The sequence below is a fragment of the Bos taurus genome, chromosome 19 (assembly GCF_002263795.3).
Source record: "Bos taurus isolate L1 Dominette 01449 registration number 42190680 breed Hereford chromosome 19, ARS-UCD2.0, whole genome shotgun sequence".
In the NCBI taxonomy this organism is placed as follows: Eukaryota; Metazoa; Chordata; class Mammalia; order Artiodactyla; family Bovidae; genus Bos; species Bos taurus.
Window position 1 is genome coordinate 41,388,311 of NC_037346.1, and position 13,452 is coordinate 41,401,762.

The 13,452-nt window shown below is 39.4% G+C and overlaps 1 protein-coding gene across 1 annotated transcript; it reads right to left on the bottom strand.

Moving 5' to 3' along the window:
* Window positions 1–11,770: 11,770 nt before the first annotated feature.
* Window positions 11,771–12,494, bottom strand: LOC788196 (keratin associated protein 4-1). Its single transcript, XM_002696017.6, has one exon. It carries the CDS (start codon window positions 12,477–12,479, stop codon window positions 12,084–12,086), a length of 396 nt encoding a protein of 131 aa, XP_002696063.3. The 5' UTR covers window positions 12,480–12,494; the 3' UTR covers window positions 11,771–12,083.
* Between the last annotated feature and the right edge of the window lie 958 nt (window positions 12,495–13,452).

The following is a 13,452-nucleotide window of genomic DNA, read 5'->3' on the forward strand; positions in this document are numbered from 1 at the left end:
CTGGGGTGTCAGCAGATTTACTGGCAGAGACCTTGGCCACAGCTCTGGTCAGAGCAGATGGAACCCCAACAAAAGTTGACCATGGTCTCAGAGGGTAGAGGTTCTGGGACAATTTTCAGAAGAGTATATTTCTTGAATCTGAATGCCTTCTTGCTCCAGGTCCTGTTTTATACTCTGCTGAAGGAGCTCTTTTTTTTGTTACTGTTTATCCTAATAAGTGAGGAATTATTAAATCAGGCAATTATATTTTCCAAATTGGATGGGAAACAATTTCCTATTTTTGATGGATTAGCATTTACCTCAGTGACTCTTCCTGCATCATATTTGGTTGTCTTCCTTTGCTACAGGTACTGGTTAAACATTCTAAGCTGAATATGCTGGCCCTCACCTATCTGCTTTTTGCTCCTGAGTTATCTCCTGTCATTCCTTCCTTGCAGGGATCATCTATGTTTACAGATACTGTAGATCCTTCCACAAAGCTTTGTCATATGAACTTTGACATGGAGTAGTCCAGGTGTCACCTTCCACATCTGTGGATCTTACATGCTCACAACTTTTGTAGCATTCCTTATGGGAAAAAAAAAAAAAAAAGATTTAGTTGTACATTCAGTTCAAAAGGAAATCTCAGAAGATGGAATCTTAAGATGAGCTTCCCTGGTGGCTCAGATAGTAAAGAACCCACCTGCAATGCGGGAGACCTCGGTTTGATCACTGGGTTCAATCCCTAGGTGGGTTGGGAAAATCCCCTGGAGAAGGAAAAGGTTACTCACTCCAGTATTCTTGCCTGGAGAATTCCATGGACAGAGGAGCCTGGCTAACTACAGTTCATGGGGTTACAAAGAGTCAGACATGACTGAGCAACTTGTAGGTAAGATGAGAAGTTAGGGTAAAATTTTTATCAGTGTGGTCAGTTCTAAGCAAAATTGGTTAGTGTATAGATAGGAGAAACCCAGGATACACAAATTGTGTTCTCATCTCATTTCCAAGACTTAAAATGTTGGCAGATTTTTTTTTTTTGTTTTTAAAGAACAACATATTCAAATATCATATGATATTGCTTATATACGGAATCTTAAAAAAGAGTACAAATGAACTTACTTCAAAACATAGAGTCACAGATGTAGAAAATAAACTTAGGGTCACCAGGGAATAGGGGTGGATAGATTAGGAGATTGGGATTGACATATGCACACTACTATGTATAAAATTGATAGCTAATAACAGTACAGTTCCCTGTACTATATAGCATAGGGAACTCTGCTCATTATTCTGTAATGATATATATAGGAAAAGAATCTTAAAAAGAGTGGATATATGTATACGTATAACTGATTCACTTTGCTGCACATCTGAAACTAACATAACATTGTAAATAAACTATACTCTAATAAAAAACTTAAAAAGAGAACAATGTGTCTGCAATGGGACATAGCCCTTCAGGAATCACCACTGGAGTGGGAACCAGTGCTTGTGTTAATTTAAAAATTATATTTATATATAAAATAGAATTGAAACTGGTTTCAAATTGAGAAAGGAGTACGTCAAGGCTGTACACTGTCACCATGCTTATTTAACTTATATGCAGAGTACATCATGTGAAATGCTGGGCTGAATGAAGCACAAGATGAAATCAAGATTGTGGGGAGAAATATCAATAACCTCAGATATGCAGATGACACCGTCCTTATGGCAGAAATTGAAAAGGAATTAAAGAACCTCTTGGTGAGGGTGAAAAAGGAGTGTGAAAAAGCTGCCTTAAAACTCAACATTCAAAAAACAAAGATTATGGCATCCAGTCCCATCATTTCATGGCAAATAGATGGGAAAAGAATGGAAACAGTGACAGACTTTGTTTTGGGGGGCTCCAAAATCACTGCGTTCCCTGGTGGCTCAGAGGATAAAGCATCTGCCTGCCACGCGGGAGACCTGGGTTTGATCCCTGGGTTGGGAAGATCCCCTGGAGAAGGAAATGGCAACCCACTCCAGTATTCTTGCCTGGAGAATTCCATGGACAGAGGAGCCTGGCGGGCTACAGTCCACGGAGTCGCAAAGAGTCGGACATGACTGAGTGAGTTCACTTCAAAATAACTGTAGATGGTCACTGCAGCCATAAAATTAAAAGATGCTTGCTCCTTGGAAGAAAAGCAATAACAAACCTAGTGTATTAAAAAGCAAAGATATTACTTTGCCATTATATATTCAAAGCTATGGCTTTTCCAATAGTCGTGTATGGCTGTAAGAGCTAGACAGTAAAAAAGGCTGAGCACCAAAGAATTGATGCCTTTGAACTGTGGTGCTGAGGATGACTCTTGAGGGTCCCTTGGATTGCAAGGAGATCAAACTAGTCAATCCTAAAGGACATCAACTGTGAGTATTCATTGGAAGGACTGATGCTGAAGCCGAAGCTCCAGTACTTTGGCTACCTGTTGTGAAGAGCTGACTCACTGGAAAAGATCCTGATACTGGGAAAGACTGAAGGCAGGAGGAGAATGGGGAGACAGAAGATGAGATGGATGGATGGCATCACCGACTCAATGGACATGAGTTTGAGCAAACTCCAGGAAATGGTGAAGGACAAGGTAGCCTGGCACGCTTCAGTCGATGGAGTCACAAAGAGTCAGACACAACTGAGCTGAGGAACTGAACAACAACGATATCAAATTAGAATATACAGTGTAACCTGAAGTGTGAAAAATAAAACATATATATAGATAGATAGATAAACATTGACATCATTACCAGAAATGTGCATAGTAATTATCACTGGTTGATAGACTTATGGAAACTTAATTTTCTTCTTAATACTTTTTTTTCACTTTTTCTTTAATGACTTGTTTTTCTTTTGTAAACAGAAAAAAATTTTAAGAAAGCTATGTCATGCCATTACATTACTTAGAGATCTCCACTGTGAACCACTGGGGTTGGGTATCGGGGGAGTTCCAGGCCAGCATGGTGCTCAGAGAGTAGCACCAGTTCAGCTGTACTGGCTGCTATGATGTTCTATTAGTAAATAAACAATGCCCTGAGCTCCCAGAGTGCCCCTGCCATGATGCATCCTTGTGATCCAGTAAGAAAGAAAGTCAAGAATATGAGAAGGGCTCCTCTTCTAGAGCTAAGCCTTAGGTCTATTCTGATTATTTAGTGACTTTGAACTACTGGTTTATAAATAATTTGAATCTCATTCTTGCCCTGTAATGCCAATTCACAAACCCAAGAGTGCACAATGATACATTTCATGTGAGTGCATTCAACAAAAAAGTATACCTTTAAACTGCTTAGTAGGCAGGAAACCAAAGCTCCACCAGCTTGTTATGAACTGGAAGAAGTGTAGGAGGCACAGCACTAGGCTTGATTCTCAGTCCACCTCCATATAGTTTAACTCATGGTCTGGGAGGAGCATCTCTCTATTCATTAAAGAGGTAATTCCAATGCTAGAGCTTCAAACACCCAAAATGAAATGCCAGATTTGGAACTGGAGCTGCAGCAACTAGGCAACTTAAAGAATGAAGCAGAGGTACATGTGGAACTATCAGAATGGAGCATGCTGTGAATAAGATCAAGAGAGCATTGCAGAGGAAGAAAAATAATGTTCCCTCTGCCGTTCGAGAGGGAAATCTTTCTAGAGAGAACCTACTTTTCTAGGTTCTTGGCTGAGACCCACCTGTAATAAAATAGATTAATAGGCAAAAACCAAACAGAAATTTAATTACATGTATACCTCTATGTTTTTGAACTGTGGTGTTGGAGAAGACTCTTGAGAGTCCCTTGGACTGCAAGGAGATCCAACCAGTCCATTCTAAAGGAGATCAGCCCTGGGATTTCTTTGGAAGGAATGGTGCTAAAGCTGAAACTCCAGTATTTTGGCCACCTCATGTGAAGAGTTGACTCATTGGAAAAGACTCTGATGCTGGGAGAGATTGGGGGCAAGAGGAGAAGGGGACGACAGAGGATGAGATGGCTGGATGGCATCACTGACTCAATGGACGTGAGTCTCAGTGAACTCCGGGAGCTGGTGATGGACAGGGAGGCCTGGCGTGCTGCGATTCATGGGGTCACAAAGAGTTGGACACGACTGAGCGACTAATCTGATCTGATCTGATACCTCTATATGTACATGAGAGATACCCAGGAAAACTAAGGAGCTCCTCAAAATGGGCCACCACCTTAAATATCATCTCTAGCTAAATGCAAAAGATTTTGGAGACAGGAGAGGCTGGTTATGGGAGTTAACCAGGAAAAACACAGTAAGCAGTGGTAAGGTTGTTACGCAGATTTAAGTTATTTGCCTTGTCCAGTAATAAGAGTTTCTAGAAATTTAGAATCACCTTTTTCTTCCTAGTATAGAGAGGGAGACACCCTTACAAATGTAGACTACCATTATAAATGTAAATACCTCTTACAAAAGGATAATTCTACTCAATGTCTCCCATATATACTGTCTCTTGAGAATAACCAGCCTAAAATAGTATTTATGCCAAAGAGGAATATTTTGGGGTGGCACACTCTGCTCCTCCTCAGGATAATAAAGGCAAGTAGCTAATAGACATAAGAAAAGCTATTTAACTTGTCATTAAGAAATACAACTTAAAAAACCAATTTCTATTTTGGATTGATTATAACCAGGGCTGGTGGCAATGCATAGAAACTGGAAGGCTTATAGAATGTAAGGTGAGAGTATAAATTGATGATGCTCTTTGGAGGATGAGTTGGCAATCATTATTAAGCATATATATGGAATTTAGAAAGATGGTAATGATAACCCTGTATGCGAGACAGCAAAAGAGACACAGATGTATAGAACAGTCTTTTGGACTCTGTGGGAGAGGGCAAGGGTGGGATGATTTGGGAGAATGGCATTGAAACATGTATAATATCATATATGAAACGAATCACCAGTCCAGTTTCGATGCAGGATACTGGATGCTTAGGGCTGGTGCACTGAGACGACCCAGAGGGATGGTACGGGGAGGGAGGAGGGAGAGGGGCTCAGGATGGGGAACACATGTACACCCGTGGCGGATTCATGTTGATGTATGGCAAAATTAATACAATATTGTAAAGTAATTAACCTCCAATTAAAATAAATAAATTTATACTTAAAAAATAAATAAAAGCCAATGTCCTAGCCCCACACACACACAAAAATTATAAAGACAATTTTGTGTCGCCATTATCCCACACTAAAATTCTAAAAGCTGTCCTTTTAAGTCTTCCTTGCTGCAGTTTCTCTTGTCTTAAACTTGCAATGGTGAGATACCCCCATGGCTCTGATTTTAGCTTCTTTTATTTATCTTCTGTTTGCCTACACATCTTCCTTGTTCGATTTCACCCAACTCCATAGAACACCAAGAACACCACATTTTTAACACAATCCCTGACTTTTCCACTGAGCTGAAGACTCCCTAGTTAATAGCTTCATTTGGGTGGATAATATTAATCTCCAATTTGACATGGTTAAAACAAAACTCTTGGTCCATTTCTTCCTCCAGGTTTATTTTTCTCTCAGTCTTCATATCAGTAGATGGCTCTACAGATGGTCCTTGTCTTACAGTGGTTCAACTTAAGATTTTTTGACTCTACAATGGTGCATAAGTGACATTCCTTCAGTAGAAATTATATTTGAATTAAAATTTGAATTTTTATCTTTTCTTAGGTTAGTGATATACTGTATGATACTCCAGGCAGCAGCAATGGGCCATAGCTCCTAGTCACAAGAGTAAACAACCAATACACTTACAACCCACTCTGTATGCATGTTGTACCCGTACTCATTCTGTTTTTCATTTCAGTACAGTATTCAATAAATTGCATGAGATATTCAGCACTTTATAAAAAAATAGGTTTTGTGTCGAATGATTTTGCCCAACTGTAGGCAAGAATAAGTGTTCCAAGCATGTTTAAAGTAGTCTAGGGTAAGCTATGATATTCAGTGTGAGTGTGTGCTCAGTTGTTCAATTCTGTCTGACTCTTTGTGATCCCGTGGATTGTAGCCTGCCAGTCTCCTCTATCCATGGAATTTTCCAAGCAAGTGGAATGGACTGTCACTTCCTACTCCAGGGGATCTTTCCAACCCAAGGATGAAACCCACATCTCTTGTGTCTCCTGCATTGGCAAGCAGATTCTTTACCACGGCCCATCATATTCAGTAGGTTTAGTGTATTAAATGCATTTTTAACTTATGATATTTCAAGTTACAATTGGCTTATCAGGATATAACCCCTCATATAATCCTGAAATTTGCATAGGACCACAAAAAACTTTGAATAGCCAAAGCAATCTTGAGAAAGAAGAACAAAGTTGGAGTTATCACTCTCCATGACTTTGAACTATTCTACAAAGCTATAGTAATCAAATCAGTATGATACTGGTAGAAAAACAGATACATAAATAAATGGAACAGAATAGAGAGACCCCATATAAATCCATACACATGAGAAACCTATATGCAGGTCAGGAAGCAACAGTTAGAACTGAACATGGAACAACAGACTGGTTCCAAATGGGAAAAAGTACTTCAAGGCTGTATATTGTCATCCTGCTTATTTAACTTATATGCAGAGTACATCATGAGAAATGCTGGGCTGGAAGAAGCACAAGCTGGAATCAAGATTGCCGGGAGAAATATCAATAACCTCAGATATGCAGATGACACCACCCTTAAGGCAGAAAGCGAAGAGGAACTAAAAAGCCTCTTGATGAAAGTGAAAGAGGAGAGTGAAAAATTTCACTTAAAGCTCAACGTTCAGAAAATGAAGATCATGGCATCTGGTCCCATCACTTCATGGGAAATAGATGGGGAAACAGTGGAAACAGTGTCAGACTTTATTTTTTGGGCTCCAAAATCACTGCAGATGGTGATTGCAGTCATGAAATTAAAAGACGCTTACTCCTTGGAAGGAAAGTTATGGCCAACCTAGATAGCATATTGAAAAGCAGAGATATTACTTTGCCAACAAAGGTCTGTCTAGTCAAGGCTATGGTTTTCCCAGTGGTCATGTATGGATATGAGAGTTGGACTATGAAGAAAGCTGAGCACTGAAGAATTGATGCTTTGAACTGTGGTGTTGGAGAAGACTTTTGAGAGTCCCTTGGACTGCAAGGAGATCCAACCAGTCCATTCTAAAGGAGATAAGTCCTGGGTGTTCTTTGGAAGGAATGATGCTAAAGCTGAAACTCCAGTACTTTGGCCACCTCATGCGAAGAATTGACACATTGGAAAAGACTCTGATGCTGGGAGGGATTGGGGGCAGGAGGAGAAGGGGACAACAGAGGATGAGATGGCTGGATGGCATCACCGACTCGATGAACATGAGTCTGAGTGAACTCCGGGAGTTAGTGATGGACAGGGAGGCCTCGTGTGTTGCAATTCAAGGGGTCGCAAAGAATCAGACAGGACTGAGAGACTGAACTGAACTGAACTGATATGGTCAATTAAACTATGACAAAGGGGGCAAAAATTTACAGTGAGGAAAAGTGGGGAGAGACAGTCTCTCAAATAATTGGTGATGAGAAAACTGGACAGCTACATGGAAGAACATAAAACCTAAAACTAGATTTTTTTTTCACACCATATACAAAAATAGACTCAAAATAGATTAAAGACTTAAACTTAAGACCAGAAAGTATAAAACTCCTAGAAGAAATATAGACAGTATTCTCCTTGACTTTGGTCTTAGCAATTTTTTTTTATCTTTCTTTTTAAGCAAGGGAAACAAAAGCAAAGAAAATTAAAAAGTCTTTGTATAGTGAAGGAAACCTTAACAAAATGAGAAGGTTACCTAGTGAATGAAAGAAAATATTTGCAAATGATATGGCCAATAAAGGATTAATATCCAAACTATGTAAAGAACTCATACAAATGAAAGTCAAAGTGTTAGTCGCTCAGTTGTGTTCGACTCTTTGCAACCCCACGGATTGTAGCCCACCAGGCTCCTCTGTCCATGGTTTTTCCCAGGCTGGAGTGGTCGTCATTCCATTTTCCAGGGATCTTTCTGACCCAGGGATCAAATCCGGGTCTCCCACATTGCAGACAGATTCTTTACTGTCTGAACCACCAGGGAAGCCAAAGAACTCATACAGCTCAATATCAATAGAACAAGAAAATATAATTTTAGAATAGGCAAAGGTCCTAGATATACATTTTTCCACATAATATATATATATATATGGTCTGTGGGCACATGAAAAGATGTTCAATATCACTAATGCAATCAAAACCACATTGAGATATCACCTGATACCTGTCAGAATGGCTATCATTAAAAAGACACAAAATAATAATTCTTGGCAAAGATATACAAAAAAGGTAACTGTTGTGCACTGTTGGTACATTGAAAATTGGTAACATTTACATTAAGGAAAACAGTATGGAGTTTCCTCAAAAAATTAAAAATAGGACTACCATGCAATTTAGGAATCCCACTCCTGGTATTTGCCCCCAAGAAAAGGAAAACACTAACTCGAAGAGATATATACACGTCAGTGTTCATTGCAGCATTATTTCCAGTAGTCCATAACATGGGAAATAATTTATGTGTCCATTGATATGTAAATGGATAAAGAATGTATAAGTGGAATATTACTCAATTATAACAAAATGAGGAAATCTTACACGTGCAATAGCGTGAATGGACACAGAAGAGTATTATCTAAGTGAAATAAGCCAGACAGAGAAAGACAAATACTGTATGTTTTCACATATATGTGGAATCTAAAAAACAAAACAAACAAATGTAACAAAATAGAAACAGACTCATAGATACAGAAAACAAACCAGTGGTTGCCAGAAAGAAAGGAGGTTTGGGGAGAGCAAAATAGGTGAAGAAAATTAAGAGGTACAAACTGTCAGTTATAAAATAAATGTCACTGAGATGCAATGCATTGCATTGAGAATATAGTCAATAATGTTATAACTTTGTATATTGTATAGTTACAGAAATATCAAATTACTATGTTGTACATTGAAACTAATATAATGTTGTGAGTCAACTATGCTTCAATTTTTCAAAAAGGCAAACGAATCGCCAGTCCAGGTTCAATGCATGATACAGGATGCTTGGGGCTGGTGCACTGGGATGACCCAGAGGGATGGTATGGGGAGGGAGGTGAGAGGGGGGGTCAGGATGAGGAACATGTGTACACCCATGGTGGATTCATGTTGATGTATGGCAAAACCAATACAATATTGTAAAGTAATTAGCCTCCAATTAAAAGAAATAAATTTATATTAAAAAAGGCAAACTTGTCTAATTTGATTAGCTAGAACTTAAAAAAATAATACCTTTTACCTTCTTTCTAGTACATTTGAAGCATAATTGAGATTCATAGCTAAAGAAGGCTTCTAAGTCATAAGTCAAGGCTTGGGTAGAGAATGATATGATTCATTTATAATTAGTGCTAAGTAGGTCCACATTGAGTTAAATATATCTTTTGTGATTATATTTACTTTAATTTGCCTTACACACAATCATTTTATGGAAGAAGCCAAATTTTATAGAAACACAGGTCAGGAAAAATAAGCTACACATGTCCAAAGTGGGATGTGTCCAAATTAACTAGATTTTATTGTGTGAATGTCAAAGGAAGAGACTTAAAGAATGTTGGAGACATTCCGGACATTGTCTTAATCCTTTCTTAATGATTCAGGTACTATGTCAGTCAAGTGATGGATTATTGCACTGACATATAACATTCCCAGGAATGTATAAAGCCCTTAGTAAGGAATTACTTTCCTGAGAGTGAAAGTGAGTCACTGACCCCAGTTTTCAGTGTTCAGAATGTACACACAGTCATGTAAGGATTAGGTTGAGGCCTAAAAAAGCCCCAAGTGACTCACAGTTGGAATTACAACATCAGGCCCATGTTTGCAAGATCTTGGTTATAAATGTACTCCTTGAAATGTCTCTATTGGATTTGACAGAATTATAAGCCTGAAGTCCCATATTGCTATAGATTGCCACTTATCTACTCAGCAAACAGTGGTTGAGAGCCTCCTATTCTGTTCTAGGCATTATGCATGAACCACCATCCTATTTCTTCTTCTTTTTTTTTTTACTTTACAATATTGTATTGGTTTTGCCATATATCAACATGAATCCGCCACGGATGCACATGTGTTCCCCATCATGAACCCCTCTCCCACCTCCCTCCCCATACCATCCCTTTGGGTCATCCCAGTGCACCAGCCCCGAGCTTCCTGTATCATGCATCGAACCTGGACTGGCGATTCGTTTCCTATTATACAGAGTGAAGTAAGCCAGAAAGAAAAACACCAATACAGTATACTAATGCATATATATGGAATTTAGAAAGATGGTAATGATAACCCTGTATGCGAGACAGCAAAAGAGACACAGATGTCTAGAACAGTCTTTTGGACTCTGTGGGAGAGGGTGAGGGTGGGATGATTTGGGAGAATGGCATTGAAACATCCTATTTCTTCCTTAAGACTTAATTGTCATTATCTCCTCCAATAAACCCTTTCAGATACTTTCCACCCACATCACCGTTCCCTAGTCCTCTTCTAATATTCAAGGAGCATGCTCCTCATGTGTTTCACATTGTTTTATTATCACTTTTCCAGAGCTTCCTATGAAGATACTAATAGGTCTTTATTATAATCCCTATGCTTTGTTTACAGCATGGCCAAGAGCTGGCTCTATATACATATCTGTTGAATAAATCATAGAATCCTTGCCTTTGAGAAACACAGTGTATATAGGGAAAGAGATAAATAGTTACAGTATAAAGAATAATTCTATATAGAGAATCAAGTGTTATAAACTTCCATATGGTAGGAGAAGTAACTGTCTAAAACTGATGCACAAAAGTGATGTTAGAACATGGACCTTGAATAATAAGAAGGAGACAGTTTGAGAGTGAACTCGAGCCAGAAATGCTGACATGTACAAAGGCAGAGACAGGTTTAAGGAGTGGTGGCTCAGACGGTTAAGCGTCTGTCTACAATGTGGGAGACCCGGGTTTGATCCCTCTGTCGGGAAGTTCCCTGGAGAAGGAAATGGCAGTCCACTCTAGTACTATTGCCTGGAAAGTCCCATGGACAGAGAAGCTTGGTAGGCTACAGTCTATGGGGTAGCAAAGAGTTGGACACGACTGAGTGATCTTCACCGTAAGTGATTTTGGAGAGCTAGAGTTTTAACAGAGATTCTCTAACATTGGTGTACTTAAGAATTACCTTAGAAACTTGATAATAATGCTGAGGGATTGAGAAGATCCCCTGGAGTAGGAAATGGCAACTCACTCCAGAGTTTGTTTGTTTTTTTTTTGCCTAGAGAATCCCATGGACAGAGGAGCTTGGTAGGCTGCAACCCATGGGGTCTCACAGAGTCAGACACAACTGAAGCAACATAGCATGTACACATGCAGACAGAAATTCACCTTTCTCATGAATATTACCCAACATATTCTCCCTACCTGGGAGGGTCCTCTTAACTCCAGTGTTGGGTTGTGAGCTCCTGATAGGAAGGAACCATGCCTCACACATGTTGGAATGATCTCCAGAGCCCAGCAGTGCAAGAACATGCCCGGGGATGGATCATTTTACTGACTGGGTAAGAATATTATTGTTTGTTAGGTAGGATGGCTTATCTTATTTTGGAAAATACATAAAGTCCTTTCTATTATGTAATACAGGCATTAGGTGATATTTGAAAAACAAGTTTTCTTTCCTGGCCATAGAAACCCACACTTTTCTTCATCTTGAGAAAAAGAATGCTGGAAAATAAACTGAAAATCAACTCTCAAAAATAACTAAAGAAGAATACACGGATTTATTATATCAAGATACTGTTATTTAGAAATAGTTAACATAATTGTGAAGGTCAAGGCAAGTATAATAGTCAGATATCTGGGGGTTTAGTTCAAGTACATCATGCACATGAGGTTAGATGCAGGGAAGAGATCTGTGGGGAACAAGAATGGTCTTGAATGCAGAATGGGAGCCCTTTTGCTTGTGGCTTAGTGGTACCACAGGGTCCTAAAGCTGGTGGTCATTTAAAACAAGGAAAATTTTAAATGAATGATATGCCCACATTGATGTGATAGTGACTGGTTCATGGTTGATTTCAGCAAAAGGATCCACCACAGCTGGGGCGACAGCAAGTTGTACGGCAGCAGGTGGTCTGGCAGCAGACGGGGCGGCAGCAGCTGGACACGCCGCAGCTGGGGCGGCAGGTGGTCTGGCAGCAGACAGGGCGGCAGCAGCTGGACACGCCGCAGCTGGGGCGGCAGGTGGTCTGGCAGCAGATGGGGCGGCAGCAGCTGGACACGGCGCAGCTGGGGCGGCAGGTGGTCTGGCAGCAGATGGGGCGGCGGCAGCTGGACACACCGCAGCTGGGGCGGCAGCAGGTGGTCCTGCAGCAGGTGGTCTGGCAGCAGCTGGGGGAGCAGCAGGTCTCTTGGCAGAGATTTTGGCCACAGCTCTGGTTAGAGCAGATGGAGCCACAACAGGAGCTGACCATGGTGTCAGAGGATGGAGATTCTAGGTGAGTTAGAGAGTGAGATTCTTGAGTTTGGAAGTCTCATTGCAACATGTCCCCTTTTATACCCATCTGAGGGACTGCTGTCACTATGTTAAGGGCTATTTCCTTGTTATTGTTTGCCTTAATAGATAGGCAATTATCAAATTAGTTATTTGGTGAATAGAATGCATTTTTCCTTTCTCTGTGTTGTGGTTCAGCCAATCTAGTCTTCCCTCTTGACTCACATTTCATCTTCTTTCTTATGTGCATCATCTGATTTCAAAGACTCTTCAGCTTCTTCATCTAATTGGTTGTCATATAAACATCATTTAAATGTCAACACTCTGCGTCATCCTTAAAGCTGTGTCTCATATCAGCCCTCAAGTGGGATAATAGATCTTGTTCCCTAAAGACAGTTTGAGAAAAATAAACTGTGACCATACTGGAGTACTTGGAGGAATTTTTCTTAAAAAAGTGGAGAGGCTATTCTAAGACAGAAAACTTACTAACAATAAAGGAAAAGATTAAAAAATTTTAATGTCTAATTAGTCTTTGTAAAGCTTTAAACAAAACCAAAAGACTACAAAAGAGCAAACTGTACAATATTGTAAAGTAATTAGCCTCCAATTAAAATAAATAAATTTAAATTTAAAAAAAAGAGCAAACTGAAGTAAATAACAAATGGGTTAACCAATATAACCAAAAAGACCTAATTTTCTTTTTTTTTTTTTCCTGTTTTACCCAAAGTTTATTTATTTATTTTACTTTACAATATTGTATTGGTTTTGCCATATATTGACATGAATCCGCCATGGGAAAGACCTAATTTTCTTAATGCATGCATAGTAAGAAAAAAAACATCAACAACCAAATAGAAAATTGAGGGAAGGATATTAACAGTCATTTCACTGAAAAAGAAATATTAATGCCTTTTAAGGTTTTAAAAGATGTTCAGTCTCATTTATAATTTTGA